The 18,318-nt window shown below is 38.8% G+C and overlaps 1 protein-coding gene across 2 annotated transcripts in view; it reads right to left on the bottom strand.

Moving 5' to 3' along the window:
• LOC121388579 (1-phosphatidylinositol 4,5-bisphosphate phosphodiesterase gamma-1-like) overlaps positions 1-18,318 on the bottom strand; it is a 125,517-nt gene that overhangs the window by 44,937 nt on the left and 62,262 nt on the right. For both annotated transcript variants that reach the window (XM_041519970.1, XM_041519971.1), the window contains exons 16-21: positions 16,572-16,642; positions 15,645-15,755; positions 14,882-15,051; positions 10,030-10,230; positions 8,237-8,359; positions 1,854-2,031 (exon numbers count right to left, since the gene is read on the bottom strand). In XM_041519970.1, the coding sequence (XP_041375904.1) occupies positions 1,854-2,031; positions 8,237-8,359; positions 10,030-10,230; positions 14,882-15,051; positions 15,645-15,755; positions 16,572-16,642 (854 nt within the window). The remainder of the gene's footprint in view (positions 1-1,853; positions 2,032-8,236; positions 8,360-10,029; positions 10,231-14,881; positions 15,052-15,644; positions 15,756-16,571; positions 16,643-18,318) is intronic.

The raw sequence follows: 18,318 nt of genomic DNA, 5'->3' as shown, positions 1-18,318 counted from the left end.
TTGATATAGCAGTCGTGGTGCATTGGTTGGAGCGAAAAAATACAATGATAACATTCTATGTTGCTTTTGTTTCTTATTTTATATTTATTGAACAAATTTGTTAAGCTCCCTTAAACAACATCACATCGTCATGGCACATCTTTTTGCATTGCACTGCACGACAACAAAGATGCAAGACTTTAGTGAATAAAGCCCCAAAGTTGTAATTTTTAGCAAAACAAGTTTTAATGTTTAAAGAGACAGAGCCTAGTTTTTAAACACTAAGGCATATTTTTCACCTAGATTCTAGTTTCAACCCGTAAAAATAGACACTAAGTTTGGTTAATTTACAAACATGTAACAAATTTGGATACAACAGAAAAATAGACTAAAATGTGACTCCATAACAGTTACTTCTCAGAGGCATGTGCATTTTTTAAAATCTGAAAAATGCATTTTGTGGTATTAAAAACACCAGGATGACCAGAAACACTTCGATTGTACGGAAATGAATAAACTAAACAATAAAATATAAGTAATGTTTGATTTCAGTGATCATAAATGGCTCTAATAGTGAAAAATATGTTGGGTCTCTCCCTTTAAACATTTGTAAAAATCTGAAAAAAGGAGGAATTTTATTTTTTTGTATTAATAAGTCATGTAATAAACATGATCAGTTCAAATCCACACTAGGAAAAGCATTCAAGTGCAAAAAGACAACTTATATTTATAAAAACATATCTAAACCATGAACTTTGGGCCTCTCCAGGCTATCTTAAAAGAAGAAATAAAATAAGTTTACTGGTACTCCATACTGTCAGTAGGTATTTAAATAATTTCTGAAAAAATAACCCACATGATGTCATTAAAAAATGTACATATCACAGAATAGTGCATCACAGGAATAGCATTAATGTTGATGATCTGTTGTAGATATTTAAATATTGAAGATATACTCGAGACAGTCCAGAGCTATAATTTTAGTTACGGATAATCTTTTACAATGAACATTACACCATTTCATTTGGTCACTGGAAGAATTCATATTTCAACTTATTGCAATAACAAATTCAGTACTATTACCTAACATAAACTAAACACTTCTTGAACTGACCTGTTTCACATAATTAAATGTCTAGTGATAAAAATATATATATCAGTACTATTATCTAAACAAATATTTGTCATACTGAAATTCTCCATATATTTACTTCTGTAGTGATAAAGAAAAGCAGTACTATTATCTAAACAAATATTTATCATACTGAAATACTCCATATATTTAAATCTGTAAAGAAAGAAATGTTTTATTTAACGATGCACTCAACACATTTTATTTATGGTTATATGGCGTCAGACATATGATTAAGGACCACACAGATTTTGAGAGGAAACCCGCTGTCGCCACTATATGGGCTACTTTTCCGATTAGCAGCAAGGGATCTTTTATTTGCGCTTCCCACAGGCAGGATAGCACAAACCATGGCCTTTGTTGAACCAGTTATGGATCACTGGTCGGTGCAAGTGGTTTACACATACCCATTGAGCCTTGCGGAGCACTCACTCAGGTTTTGGAGTCGGTATCTGGATTAAAAATCCCATGCCTCGACTGGGATCCGAACCCAGTACCTACCAGCCTGTAGACCGATGGCCTGCCACGACGCCACCGAGGCCGGTTTAAATCTGTAGTGATAAAAAACAAATCAGTGCTATTATCTAAACAGACACTATATTGAACTAATCCAGATACTTAAATCCATAGTAATAAAAAATATTTGTATAAAAACACACACTAGTTGTACTGAACTATTCCTGATATATGTAAATCTATAGTAATAAAAAAAATCAGTACTATAATCCAAACAAACACTTACCATATTAAGTCGTTCCACAACCTGTTGATTGACAGCATACTTTAGCTTCATCTTCTTATAGAGAGCATTTCTTTCATAATAGTTGACGAGTTCGACCAGACTTTCGAACTGAGCATTTCCTATCAGGAACAACCGACCTTCCTGTTTGATGCGGCAGTGCTTAATTTTACCCTCAGCCCTGTCAAAAAGTAATAAATTAAAAAATGGACAAAACTTGGAGTGTTTTCTCTTTTATGGATACATTACCTGTCCTCAAGGATTTGTTTGAGGACAGGTAATGTGAAAAGAAATGGACACAACTTGGAGTGTTTTCTCTTTTATGGATACATTACCTGTCCTCAAACAAATCCTTGAGGACAGGTAATCTGAAAAGAAATAACCAACCAATTAAAAGAATATAAAACACCACTACAGCACACCGATTTATTAATCATCGGCTATTAGATAATTATGACATATAGTCTTAGAGAGGAAACCTGCTACATTTTTCTATTAGTAGCATGGGATCTTTTATATGCACCATCCCACAGACAGGATAGCACATACCACAGCCTTTGAGATACCAGTCATGGTGCACAGGCTGGAACGAGAAATAGTCCAATGGACCTACTGACGGGGATCGATCCCAAACTGACCACACGTCAAGCAAACGCTTTACCACTGGGCTACGTCCCACCCCTTTGTAATTGGATGTCAACAATTTGGTAATTGTGACAGTCTTGAAAGGACTACTGCTATAGGTTTGGTAATTGTGACAGTCTTGAAAGGACTACTGCTATAGGTTTGGTAATTGTGACAGTCTTGAAAGGACTACTGCTATATGTTTCCAAAGCAACAAGGGATATGTTTAATGCATTTTACACAGACAGGACAGCAACATAACCTTTAACATACCAGTGCAAGTGCTCTACTGACTAAGCTAGATTCTGCCCTAACTATTAAGGTCAGTGTCTTTGTTAAAGGTACTTCACCTTCAAAAGTACTTTTTTTTGTTTTTAAGCATTAGTCTACTTGCAAATAATACAGCAAAACAATCTATAATGTTTAAAATGCCTAACAGAAGCTATCACATACATGACGATTACGAATCTGCCATTAGCATATTCAAGTCTTTAATATTCACAAGTTGTATTCCAAAAGAAGTAATAGTGTTATAAGGATATGCAACCATGATTCACTGTTGTTTTTTTATATTAAAAAAAATGCTGATCTTAGCCATCATATTGTTTTGAGATATTTTATTGATAAAAAAAGAATCAAAAGGATTGCACAATAGGCAGTGCCTATATAAGTGCTCTCCTAAACAAGATGGACATCAGACAATATTCATAATCATATAATTATATATAACATAATAACAATGTCCAGTGGCATAAAGTATTTAACATAATTAATATTTTTTAATATATAATAATAAAAGGTAGAGAGTAGATAGAATAGAAATGGGATAGTCCAGAAAAAATATGTTAGTAATGATCCTATTGTTGGAGCTAACCTTATATGGGGCAGTAAAATCTCTTTAATCTTCGTTAAACAAAGTGATGTTTGAAGATGTACATGTATGTGTATAAAATATTCCAAGCAAGGATCTTAAGTATTTTATAAAATTGCTCAAATGATTTTGAGGAAAATGCACCTTTCAATTTTGTTAAACAATGGTCAGTTGGTGATGCCAACATTCACTAAACCAGGGTCATCACCATGACAAGTGGAGCCAGTATAAGTAAACCAGGGTCATCACCATGACAAGTGAGCCAGTATAAGTAAACCAGGGTCATCACCATGACAAGTGGAGCCAGTATAAGTAAACCAGGGTCATCACCGTGACAAGTGGAGCCAGTATAAGTAAACCAGGGTCATCACCATGGCAAGTGAATCCAGTATAAGTAAACCAGGGTCATCACCATGACAAGTGGAGCCAGTATAAGTAAACCAGGGTCATCACCGTGACAAGTGGAGCCAGTATAAGTAAACCAGGGTCATCACCATGACAAGTGGAGCCAGTATAAGTAAACCAGGGTCATCACCGTGACAAGTGGAGCCAGTATAAGTAAACCAGGGTCATCACCATGACAAGTGGAGCCAGTATAAGTAAACCAGGGTCATCACCGTGACAAGTGGAGCCAGTATAAGTAAACCAGGGTCATCACCGTGACAAGTGGAGCCAGTATAAGTAAACCAGGGTCATCACCGTGACAAGTGGAGCCAGTATAAGTAAACCAGGGTCATCACCGTGACAAGTGGAGCCAGTATAAGTAAACCAGGGTCATCACCATGACAAGTGGAGCCAGTATGACAAGTGAATCCAGTATAAGTAAACCAGGGTCATCACCGTGACAAGTGGAGCCAGTATAAGTAAACCAGGGTCATCACCGTGACAAGTGGAGCCAGTATGACAAGTGAATCCAGTATAAGTAAACCAGGGTCATCACCGTGACAAGTGGAGCCAGTATAAGTAAACCAGGGTCATCACCGTGACAAGTGGAGCCAGTATGACAAGTGAATCCAGTATAAGTAAACCAGGGTCATCACCGTGACAAGTGGAGCCAGTATGGCAAGTGGAGCCAGTATAAGTAAACCAGGGTCATCACCGTGACAAGTGGAGCCAGTATAAGTAAACCAGGGTCATCACCGTGACAAGTGGAGCCAGTATAAGTAAACCAGGGTCATCACCATGACAAGTGGAGCCAGTATGACAAGTGGAGCCAGTATAAGTAAACCAGGGTCATCACCATGACAAGTGGAGCCAGTATAAGTAAACCAGGGTCATCACCGTGACAAGTGGAGCCAGTATAAGTAAACCAGGGTCATCACCGTGACAAGTGGAGCCAGTATAAGTAAACCAGGGTCATCACCATGACAAGTGGAGCCAGTATGACAAGTGGAGCCAGTATAAGTAAACCAGGGTCATCACCATGACAAGTGGAGCCAGTATAAGTAAACCAGGGTCATCACCATGACAAGTGGAGCCAGTATAAGTAAACCAGGGTCATCACCATGACAAGTGGAGCCAGTATAAGTAAACCAGGGTCATCACCATGACAAGTGGAGCCAGTATGACAAGTGGAGCCAGTATAAGTAAACCAGGGTCATCACCGTGACAAGTGGAGCCAGTATAAGTAAACCAGGGTCATCACCGTGACAAGTGGAGCCAGTATAAGTAAACCAGGGTCATCACCATGACAAGTGGAGCCAGTATAAGTAAACCAGGGTCATCACCATGACAAGTGGAGCCAGTATGACAAGTGGAGCCAGTATAAGTAAACCAGGGTCATCACCATGACAAGTGGAGCCAGTATAAGTAAACCAGGGTCATCACCATGACAAGTGGAGCCAGTATAAGTAAACCAGGGTCATCACCATGACAAGTGGAGCCAGTATAAGTAAACCAGGGTCATCACCATGACAAGTGGAGCCAGTATAAGTAAACCAGGGTCATCACCATGACAAGTGGAGCCAGTATGACAAGTGGAGCCAGTATAAGTAAACCAGGGTCATCACCATGACAAGTGGAGCCAGTATAAGTAAACCAGGGTCATCACCGTGACAAGTGGAGCCAGTATAAGTAAACCAGGGTCATCACCATGACAAGTGGAGCCAGTATGGCAAGTGGAGCCAGTATAAGTAAACCAGGGTCATCACCATGACAAGTGGAGCCAGTATAAGTAAACCAGGGTCATCACCATGACAAGTGAGCCAGTATAAGTAAACCAGGGTCATCACCATGACAAGTGGAGCCAGTATGGCAAGTGGAGCCAGTATAAGTAAACCAGGGTCATCACCATGACAAGTGGAGCCAGTATAAGTAAACCAGGGTCATCACCATGACAAGTGAGCCAGTATAAGTAAACCAGGGTCATCACCATGACAAGTGGAGCCAGTATAAGTAAACCAGGGTCATCACCATGACAAGTGGAGCCAGTATAAGTAAACCAGGGTCATCACCGTGACAAGTGGAGCCAGTATGGCAAGTGGAGCCAGTATAAGTAAACCAGGGTCATCACCATGACAAGTGGAGCCAGTATAAGTAAACCAGGGTCATCACCATGACAAGTGGAGCCAGTATAAGTAAACCAGGGTCATCACCATGGCAAGTGAATCCAGTATAAGTAAACCAGGGTCATCACCATGACAAGTGGAGCCAGTATAAGTAAACCAGGGTCATCACCGTGACAAGTGGAGCCAGTATGGCAAGTGGAGCCAGTATAAGTAAACCAGGGTCATCACCATGACAAGTGGAGCCAGTATAAGTAAACCAGGGTCATCACCATGACAAGTGGAGCCAGTATAAGTAAACCAGGGTCATCACCATGGCAAGTGAATCCAGTATAAGTAAACCAGGGTCATCACCATGACAAGTGGAGCCAGTATAAGTAAACCAGGGTCATCACCATGACAAGTGGAGCCAGTATAAGTAAACCAGGGTCATCACCATGACAAGTGGAGCCAGTATAAGTAAACCAGGGTCATCACCATGACAAGTGAGCCAGTATAAGTAAACCAGGGTCATCACCATGACAAGTGGAGCCAGTATGGCAAGTGGAGCCAGTATAAGTAAACCAGGGTCATCACCATGACAAGTGGAGCCAGTATAAGTAAACCAGGGTCATCACCATGACAAGTGAGCCAGTATAAGTAAACCAGGGTCATCACCATGACAAGTGGATCCAGTATAAGTAAACCAGGGTCATCACCGTGACAAGTGGAGCCAGTATAAGTAAACCAGGGTCATCACCATGACAAGTGGAGCCAGTATAAGTAAACCAGGGTCATCACCATGGCAAGTGAATCCAGTATAAGTAAACCAGGGTCATCACCATGACAAGTGGAGCCAGTATAAGTAAACCAGGGTCATCACCATGACAAGTGGAGCCAGTATAAGTAAACCAGGGTCATCACCATGACAAGTGAAGCCAGTATAAGTAAACCAGGGTCATCACCATGACAAGTGGAGCCAGTATAAGTAAACCAGGGTCATCACCATGACAAGTGGAGCCAGTATAAGTAAACCAGGGTCATCACCATGACAAGTGGAGCCAGTATAAGTAAACCAGGGTCATCACCATGGCAAGTGAATCCAGTATAAGTAAACCAGGGTCATCACCATGACAAGTGGAGCCAGTATAAGTAAACCAGGGTCATCACCATGGCAAGTGAATCCAGTATAAGTAAACCAGGGTCATCACCATGGCAAGTGAATCCAGTATAAGTAAACCAGGGTCATCACCATGACAAGTGGAGCCAGTATAAGTAAACCAGGGTCATCACCATGGCAAGTGAATCCAGTATAAGTAAACCAGGGTCATCACCATGACAAGTGGAGCCAGTATAAGTAAACCAGGGTCATCACCATGGCAAGTGGAGCCAGTATAAGTAAACCAGGGTCATCACCATGACAAGTGAAGGCAGAATCCACTAAACTAGGGTTATCACCATGACAAGTAAACCAGGGTCATCACCATGGCAAGTGGAGCCAGTATAAGTAAACCAGGGTCATCACCATGACAAGTGGAGCCAGTATAAGTAAACCAGGGTCATCACCGTGGCAAGTGGAGCCAGTATAAGTAAACCAGGGTCATCACCATGGCAAGTGAAGCCAGTATAAGTAAACCAGGGTCATCACCATGACAAGTGGAGCCAGTATAAGTAAACCAGGGTCATCACCATGGCAAGTGAATCCAGTATAAGTAAACCAGGGTCATCACCATGACAAGTGGAGCCAGTATAAGTAAACCAGGGTCATCACCATGGCAAGTGAGCCAGTATAAGTAAACCAGTGTCATCACCATGACAAGTGAGCCAGTATAAGTAAACCAGGGTCATCATCATGACAAGTGAAGCCAGTATAAGTAAACCAGGGTCATCATCATGACAAGTGAAGCCAGAATCCACTAAACTAGGGTCATCTTTGTGGCAAGTGAAGCCAGAATCCACTAAACTAGGGTCATCATTGTGGCAAGTGAAGCCAGAATCCACTAAACTAGGGTCATCATTGTGGCAAGTGAAGCCAGAATCCACTCAACTAGGGTCATCATTGTGGCAAGTGAAGCAAGAATCCACTCAACTAGGGTCATCACATGGCAAGTGAAGCCAGAATCCACTCAACTAGGGTCATCATTGTGGCAAGTGAAGCAAGAATCCACTAAACTAGGGTCATCATTGTGGCAAGTGAAGCCAGAATCCACTCAACTAGGGTCATCATTGTGGCAAGTGAAGCCAGAATCCACTAACTAGGGTCATCATTGTGGCAAGTGAAGCCAGAATCCACTCAACTAGGGTCACCATTGTGGCAAGTGAAGCCAGAATCCACTCAACTAGGGTCATCACATGGCAAGTGAAGCCAGAATCCACAAGGTCAATGTCATTGTGAATGAGAAGCCTACCTGAAAGATATGGCGTATGAATACTGGTCTGTTCCACTGTGGCGCACAAGGTAGGCCCCATCGTACGGGATCCGCTTCAACATGTCTTCGGCCATTACCCGACTCATGCCTTCATGGTACCACCTGTCAACAAACAGAAACACTTTTATTGTTAATACTGCATAAAACCATGACAAAAAGCCAGCTCATGTTATGTTGTAATGTTAATACACTCATGTCACCTTAGTCTGCGCGGCACAAAAGTCTGCGCACGTTAATTACGTTATATTACGTCTAGAAACGAGTGTTGGGGTATGTTTGTAAACAAACAAAGAACGTTAATTTAATTCACAAAACCGTTGTTAAAACAACACATTTTGATTGTGAATATATGTATAAAACTGATAGATAACAATTTGATTGAAAAAAACCCTGAATTAATGCACTAAAAGTATACTTTTGCCAGCCTCGATCAACGTGTTTTCGTATCACCTGTCAACACATGTCTGTCACCGCTGTAATGATCAACCTTGTATATTAAATTACGCAAGTTTACATGGAAGCTTCAATACATACCTTATTATAATTTATGAATCCATAAATGAAATCAATCTTTTATTTTATCTGTTTTGAATTTCCCTCTGAGTGACACAACATAACAAATATGGTTGCCCAGACGATATAAAGCTTACAAGTTACAGCATGGCCTATTTTAAAACTATAGTCTGTTTCAAAATTATCATAGATTGTCCTATATTTCTAACAAACACTATTTGTTCTCATTGGCACAGTTAACAACAGACAACTTTTGTTGAATAATGATCATACATTTTGACACTGACTTTTTTATATTATCATTTTGTGATATCCAAATTAAGGAGCATGGAACTTTCCTGAAACAGACTATAACAGGAAGTGTTTGTTGTCTAGAACTTACAAAATGTTGGATCCATTATCTGTTTGTTGTTTCTGTAAAAATTAGCAACAGAAGTGGTTGTTTTAATATTTGCTGCGCAGACTATGTGCCGTCATGCAGGCCAGTAAATACACAGGTGTGCCACTAAAAATGTGCTCATTACTTCAGTTAAAAAAAAAAAAAAAAAAAAAAATGGCAGTGAAACAAATATTTTTAAAGAAAGATTTTAACTTTAAAATATAACACAAATACTTAGGTGCGCAGACTTAGGTGCCACCAGTGTACAGCATAAAACCATGTTTGAAATCAGGCTTAATTTATGTTGTATCATGCATATGCTAAGATATGTTGGTAAGAATATATTACCTCATCTTTATGTAGTACCAGTACAATGTATGATGGCATATGATTTTATTACATAAAAAGTAAAAAGCATTACTCTTTGCCAAGATTGTATTGCTGTCTCACATTATAGAATGCAGTCATACGTAACATATTTATTCCATATGGCCTGATACAATAGAATACATCTTTTCTGCATAGCTAGAGATGACCGAAATTAATAGTAATAATGGGAAATGTAAACTTGATGAAAGTCTGTATTTTGTGATAACCAAACACTATACGACTCAAACTTAAGAATTTATTAGGTCTACCTATTTAAAAAAACATTTGTTTTAAGCAAAATGCTCACCTATGGCAATTTTGTGCCTACATACAGCAATTTTAAAGCACTAACTTTTTGCAACAAATAAACCTAACAAAAACCATCCCCTCAACAGATATGAATAATTTTTATCCAATGAAAAAAACTGCAATTCATATCACATATATGGTAAATCCTGACGCTGATGCCATTAACTTGGAGCTGCGTTATTTCAATGTGTGTTTAACTCACTCTTTCCCCTCGTGACTCTGTGGCTGTGGCACGGGTTCCTTGAGTATCATGGTGAAGTCGGAACTGCGGAGAGGAGCCTGCCGGTAGTGCGTGATCAGGCTGTACAGACTGTCGAACGTGATTGGGTCGATCAGGTAATACTTCACCTGCCCGCGCTCCTGCCGCGACCGGATTCGACAGTGGTTCACCTTTCCCTGCCGCCTCAACACAAAACAAACACAGGTTGTTTAACATTCAGAGGCCAGTGGTTCAAACGTTAGCTTTACCAGTCATTGAAAGAAATTTTCAAAAGCAAGAACTGAATCAATATAAATAATAATTGAAGATATAATGTTGAAACTTGATTTAGAACAACCAAAGGTATCCATGCAAAATCAAATGTAATGTATATTTTGTATTTGTGCCAAAATCATTAAAAGAAAAACATTATTAATTTAACTATGCTTTGAACAACTGGGCCCAGGATATCACTGCAGGTAGGATATCTCAACACAGCACAAATTCACATGGTGTAAATACTGCATGCAGTGTTTTTACTCATTCATATTTCCCACCACACTCTAGTGGACAAATATATTAACAGAAAAGGAGGAGGTCACTTTGATAATTATAATGTCTGACTTAGTTTAATATTTCTGTCAGAAATCTGAAACTGAAATAGTAGTTTTTCATTAAGTATTTTGGTTTGACAACAATGATGAAATGCAATATATTATTAAAGACACACCAGCACATTGTTTCATGGCACCCCAGTACAGTTTATTGACATCTCAGTACATTAATTTAATGATACCCCAGCACATTGTTTAATAACACCCCAGCACATTGTTTAATAACACCCCAGTACATTGTTTAATAACACCCCAGTACATTGTTTAATAACACCCCAGCACATTGTTTAATAACACCCCAGTACATTGTTTCATGGCACCCCAGTACAATGTTTCATGGCACCCCAGTACAGTTTATTGACATCTCAGTACATTAATTTAATGATACCCCAGCACATTGTTTTATACCTCAGCACATTGTTTAATGGCACCCCAGCGCATTGTTTAATGGCATATCAGCGCATTGTTTAATAACACCTCAGCACATTGTTTAATGGCACCCCAGCACATTGTTTAATGGCATATCAGCGCATTGTTTAATAACACCCCAGCACATTGTTTAATTGCATACCATCACACTGTTTAATAACACCTCAGCACATTGTTTAATGGCATACCATCACAATGTTTAATAACACCCCAGTACATTGTTTAATGGCATACCATCACAATGTTTAATAACCCAGCACATTGTTTAATGACATACCATCACACTGCTTAATAACCCAGCACATTGTTTAATGGCATACCACCACAATGTTTAATAACCCAGCACATTGTTTAATGACATACCATCACACTGCTTAATAACACCCCAGCACATTGTTTAATGGCATACCATCACAATGTTTAATAAACACCGCATTCACATTTTGTGAATTCGGATGCATTGATTTTTCAAATATAAACAAATGAAATATTTGCTCGAGTAATAATTCAACTAATTACAATAAGGCTCATTCCTATTTAGATGGTGATGGAGCTGTACAACAGTCACTTTATTTAAGACGGTGATGGAGCTGTACAACAGTCACTTTAGTTAAGACGGTGATGGAGCTGTACAACAGTCACTTTAGTTAAGACGGTGATGGAGCTGTACAACAGTCACTTTAGTTAAGACGGTGATGGAGCTGTACAACAGTCACTTTATTTAAGACGGTGATGGAGCTGTACAACAGTCACTTTAGTTAAAACGGTGATGGAGCTGTACAACAGTCACTTTAGTTAAGACGGTGATGGAGCTGTACAACAGTCACTTTAGTTAAGACGGTGATGGAGCTGTACAACAGTCACTTTATTTAAGACGGTGATGGAGCTGTACAACAGTCACTTTAGTTAAGACGGTGATGGAGCTGTACAACAGTCACTTTAGTTAAGACGGTGATGGAGCTGTACAACAGTCACTTTATTTAAGACGGTGATGGAGCTGTACAACAGTCACTTTAGTTAAGACGGTGATGCAGCTGTACAACAGTCACTTTAGTTAGACGGTGATGGAGCTGTACAACAGTCACTTTAGTTAAGGCGGTGATGGAGCTGTACAACAGTCACTTTAGTTAAGGCGGTGATGGAGCTGTACAACAGTCACTTTAGTTAAGACGGTGATGGAGCTGTACAACAGTCACTTTAGTTAAGACGGTGATGGAGCTGTACAACAGTCACTTTAGTTAAGACGGTGATGCAGCTGTACAACAGTCACTTTAGTTAGACGGTGATGGAGCTGTACAACAGTCACTTTAGTTAAGACGGTGATGGAGCTGTACAACAGTCACTTTAGTTAAGGCGGTGATGGAGCTGTACAACAGTCACTTTAGTTAAGACGGTGATGGAGCTGTACAACAGTCACTTTAGTTAGACGATGATGGAGCTGTACAACAGTCACTTTATTTAGACGGTGATGGAGCTGTACAACAGTCACTTTATTTAGACGGTGATGGAGCTGTACAACAGTCACTCTATTTAGACGGTGATGGAGCTGTACAACAGTCACTCTATTTAGACGGTGATGGAGCTGTACAACAGTCACTCTATTTAGACGGTGATGGAGCTGTACAACAGTCACGTTATTTAGACGGTGATGGAGCTGTACAACAGTCACGTTATTTAGACGGTGATGGAGCTGTACAACAGTCACTCTATTTAGACGGTGATGGAGCTGTACAACAGTCACTCTATTTAGACGGTGATGGAGCTGTACAACAGTCACGTTATTTAGACGGTGATGGAGCTGTACAACAGTCACGTTATTTAGACGGTGATGGAGCTGTACAACAGTCACTTTATTTAGACGGTGATGGAGCTGTACAACAGTCACTTTATTTAGACGGTGAGCTGTACAACAGTCACGTTATTTAGACGGTGATGGAGCTGTACAACAGTCACGTTATTTAGACGGTGATGGAGCTGTACAACAGTCACTCTATTTAGACGGTGATGGAGCTGTACAACAGTCACTCTATTTAGACGGTGATGGAGCTGTACAACAGTCACTCTATTTAGACGGTGATGGAGCTGTACAACAGTCACGTTATTTAGACGGTGATGGAGCTGTACAACAGTCACTCTATTTAGACGGTGATGGAGCTGTACAACAGTCACTCTATTTAGACGGTGATGGAGCTGTACAACAGTCACTTTATTTAGACGGTGATGGAGCTGTACAACAGTCACGTTATTTAGACGGTGATGGAGCTGTACAACAGTCACTTTATTTAGACGGTGATGGAGCTGTACAACAGTCACTTTATTTAGACGGTGATGGAGCTGTACAACAGTCATGTTATTTAGACGGTGATGGAGCTGTACAACAGTCACGTTATTTAGACGGTGATGGAGCTGTACAACAGTCACTTTATTTAGACGGTGATGGAGCTGTACAACAGTCACGTTATTTAGACGGTGATGGAGCTGTACAACAGTCACTTTATTTAGACGGTGATGGAGCTGTACAACAGTCACTCTATTTAGACGGTGATGGAGCTGTACAACAGTCACTTTATTTAGACGGTGATGGAGCTGTACAACAGTCACTCTATTTAGACGGTGATGGAGCTGTACAACAGTCACTCTATTTAGACGGTGATGGAGCTGTACAACAGTCACTCTATTTAGACGGTGATGGAGCTGTACAACAGTCACTCTATTTAGACGGTGATGGAGATGTACAACAGTCACTCTATTTAGACGGTGATGGAGCTGTACAACAGTCACTCTATTTAGACGGTGATGGAGATGTACAACAGTCACTTTATTTAGACGGTGATGGAGCTGTACAACAGTCACTTTATTTAGACGGTGATGGAGCTGTACAACAGTCACTCTATTTAGACGGTGATGGAGCTGTACAACAGTCACTCTATTTAGACGGTGATGGAGATGTACAACAGTCACTCTATTTAGACGGTGATGGAGCTGTACAACAGTCACGTTATTTAGACGGTGATGGAGCTGTACAACAGTCACTTTATTTAGACGGTGATGGAGCTGTACAACAGTCACTTTATTTAGACGGTGATGGAGCTGTACAACAGTCACTTTATTTAGACGGTGATGGAGCTGTACAACAGTCACTTTATTTAGACGGTGATGGAGCTGTACAACAGTCACTTTATTTAGACGGTGATGGAGCTGTACAACAGTCACTCTATTTAAAGGCACAGACCCTAGCGTCATCCCGTGAAAATGAACACGCAGATAATTAATCTGCAACAAACATTTCCATAAGGTTATAACAGAAAGAATCTAAAGTCTGTGATGTTTAACAGGGAAATCCCATGTAAAATAACTAGAGCTTGTCTCGATAACCATTACTTCTCAGACACATGTACATTTTTAGAATTATGAAAAATGTATTTTGGGGTGACCCGAACCACTTTGGGTGTACGAAAATTATTATTCTAAATAATAAAATGTAAGTACTTCTAATTTAAATGATTAAAAACAGCTTTAATAGTGAAAAATGCATCATAGTGTTAAAAAACTAATTTCTGTCACTTTAAATGAATCACATAACTCAACATAATTTTTACTGTTTCGTTTAATGACACCATTTGACACCATCTTGATTAATCAATCATTGGCTATTGGATGTCAAACATTTGGCAACTTTGACAGTCTTAGCGAGAAAATCCGCTACATTCTTCCATTAGTTGCAAGGGATCTTTTATATGCACTTTCCCACAGATAGGAAAGCACATACCACACAGTCTTTGACCAGTTGTGGTGCACTGGTTATAACTCACCAGAAAGACAGAGAAAAGTCCCCAACAAACGTATCACTCTCCCTGACGAGGAACGTGCCGTCGCCAAGGTAACTGTACTGAGTGAGCAGCTCCTCTGCACGGCGCCGACCCCCCTCCAGTCGACCGTGAAACCACTTTTCACTGAAGTGCAGCTCATCAGTTGGCCGACCCTGAGCAAAGATATCAAATATTTTACTTTTTACAATGTGAATAAATGACTGAATGAAGTAATTAATGACATCCCACATGAACACCATACTAGTATCAGGTAGTAACAATATACAACAGTGTAAAACAATCGGTACAGTAACTAATATGTAACACAGTGCAAACAGTCTGAGATAAATACCATATAAAACCTGGATAACATATAAAATGTAATTGAAGCAGATGACATTATTCATCATTGTTAAGTAAAGTTGTGCTATTTTTATCCTAACAACTTAAATGTTTTTTACAAATTGCCCTTAAAAACTGAGAGAAAAAAATGTATTTCAGAAACACTTTTAACTTTTTTTTTCTTTTTTTATACAAAAAAGAATTATTGAAACACAAAATGTTTTTTTAGTAATGTCTGAATAGGATATAGATGTTTTTAAAATAGTAATGTATGTGTATGAAGAAAAATCCCCATCTTAAATGTGTGTTTTTTGGTCTGGGCCTGTGATTAATATACCCCAAAGGAATTTGTAAGGGAAAAAACTGTGTGATCGAAGATTGAGAAATATTTTCTACTGTCAGTGTAATATATTTTATATCTAACCTCGAGGGCACCGGTGTCTTCTTCTTCCTCATTTTCCTCCTCCTCCATGTGAGTCTCCTCGGTGTAGAACAGTTTCTGCTCATTCAGCACAAAGAAATGGGGATGCCATGACTGAAATATCAAACAAGACAAATACACATTATCTACCAGCTTTACAAAACAGCTCCAAAGATGTAGACAACAAAATGGTGTCTTTTGTTGTTACTGTACTGCACATGACACAGTTCAAATAGAGGATAATAAACTAGTGACTAGTTATTGACATTAATTTAATAATATAATAACTTGGACATAATTTGTCATTCTCTATATTCAGGCCCAATCTCTAGTGGGGGGAGGTAAATGCCAGATTATAACAAATTTGTTTTGTTTTAACACCACCACTAGAGCAGATCAATTTATTAATCATCGGCTATTGGATGTCAAACATTTGGTAATTTGGTAGTCTTACTACATTGTTGCATTACTAGCAAGAGATATTTTATATGCACCACCCAACAGAGAGGATAGCACATATCACAGCCTTTGATATACCAGTCGTGGTGCACTGGCTGGAACAAGAAATAGCCCAATGGGCCCACCGACGAGGATCAATCCATAACCGACCACACATGAAGCGAGAGCTTTACCACTGGGCTATGTCCTGCTTGCTCCCCCCTCCCCCTCTCCCCAGCAAGATTTTTTATATTTATTTCTGTAGAGTAGGATAAAAAAAACCTCATCCATATTCATCCTCAAGTGCCCCCTGGTTCTTATGGACCTGACATTACCAAAGCTATTTTTTTATGTTCTCTTAAAAATGTAATTTTTTTATAGTAAGGCACTGGTTGGGACAGGAAAAAAGATTTCATCCCATAAGCTAAGACTGATCAGAGAATGGGTCCACCGAGGAGATTTGATCCCATAAGCTAAGACTGATCGACTCACATGGTCTACAGGATCCTCAAGGTACATCATTCCATTCTTCACAGAAGAACTCAAATCACCATCCGCATAACCTGAAATACACAACATACATCATTCCATTCTTCACAGAAGAACTCGAATCACCGTCCGCATAACCTGAAATACACAACATACATCATTCCATTCTTCACAGAAGAACTCAAATCACTGTTCGCATAACCTGAAATACAAAACATACATCATTCCATTCTTCACAGAAGAACTCGAATCACTGTTCGCATAACCTGAAATACACAACATACATCATTCCATTCTTCACAGAAGAACTCAAATCACCATCCGCATAACCTGAAATACACAACATACATCATTCCATTCTTCACAGAAGAACTCAAATCACCATCCGCATAACCTGAAATACACAACATACATCATTCCATTCTTCAAAGAAGAACTCAAATCACCGTCCGCATAACCTGAAATACACAACATACATCATTCCATTCTTCAAAGAAGAACTCAAATCACCGTCCGCATAACCTGAAATACACAACATACATCATTCCATTCTTCAAAGAAGAACTCAAATCACCGTTCGCATAACCTGAAATACAAAACATACATCATTCCATTCTTCACAGAAGAACTCGAATCACTGTTCGCATAACCTGAAATACACAACATACACAGTAAAACAAATGTAAAACAAATTATCAGTTTGTTTTTAAGAATATAGAAAACCGTATATATAATTTTCAGCATAAACATAAATTTTCAGTTTGTTTAATAAGAATGAATTAACATACTGAGATTTGCGAGAAATACAGATTAATATACCAATTATCAGTTTGTTTGTTAAGAATGGATCAATAGATACTGACATTTGGGAGTAATACAGATTAATATACCAATTATCAGTTTGTTTGTTAAGAATGGATCAATAGATACTGACATTTGGGAGTAATACAGATTAATATACCAATTATCAGTTTGTTTGTTAAGAATGGATCAATAGATACTGACATTTGGGAGTAATACAGATTAATATACCAATTATCAGTTTGTTTGTTAAGAATGGGTCAATAGATACTGACATTTGGGAGTAATACAGATTAATATACCAATTATCAGTTTGTTTGTTAAGAATGGATCAATAGATACTGACATTTGGGAGTAATACAGATTAATATACCAATTATCAGTTTGTTTGTTAAGAATGGATCAATAGATACTGACATTTGGGAGTAATACAGATTAATATACCAATTATCAGTTTGTTTGTTAAGAATGGATCAATAGATACTGACATTTGGGAGTAATACAGATTAATATACCAATTATCAGTTTGTTTGTTAAGAATGGATCAATAGATACTGACATTTGGGAGTAATACAGATTAATATACCAATTATCAGTTTGTTTGTTAAGAATGGGTCAATAGATACTGACATTTGGGAGTAATACAGATTAATATACCAATTATCAGTTTGTTTGTTAAGAATGGGTCAATAGATACTGACATTTGGGAGTAATACAGATTAATATACCAATTATCAGTTTGTTTGTTAAGAATGGGTCAATAGATACTGACATTTGGGAGTAATACAGATTAATATACCAATTATCAGTTTGTTTGTTAAGAATGGGTCAATAGATACTGACATTTGGGAGTAATACAGATTAATATACCAATTATCAGTTTGTTTGTTAAGAATGGGTCAATAGATACTGACATTTGGGAGTAATACAGATTAATATACCAATTATC

The sequence above is a fragment of the Gigantopelta aegis genome, chromosome 14 (genome assembly GCF_016097555.1).
Source record: "Gigantopelta aegis isolate Gae_Host chromosome 14, Gae_host_genome, whole genome shotgun sequence".
Taxonomy (NCBI): domain Eukaryota; kingdom Metazoa; phylum Mollusca; class Gastropoda; order Neomphalida; family Peltospiridae; genus Gigantopelta; species Gigantopelta aegis.
The sequence above is the reverse complement of the archived record's forward strand: the minus strand, read 5'-3'. Positions and strand labels throughout refer to the sequence as shown.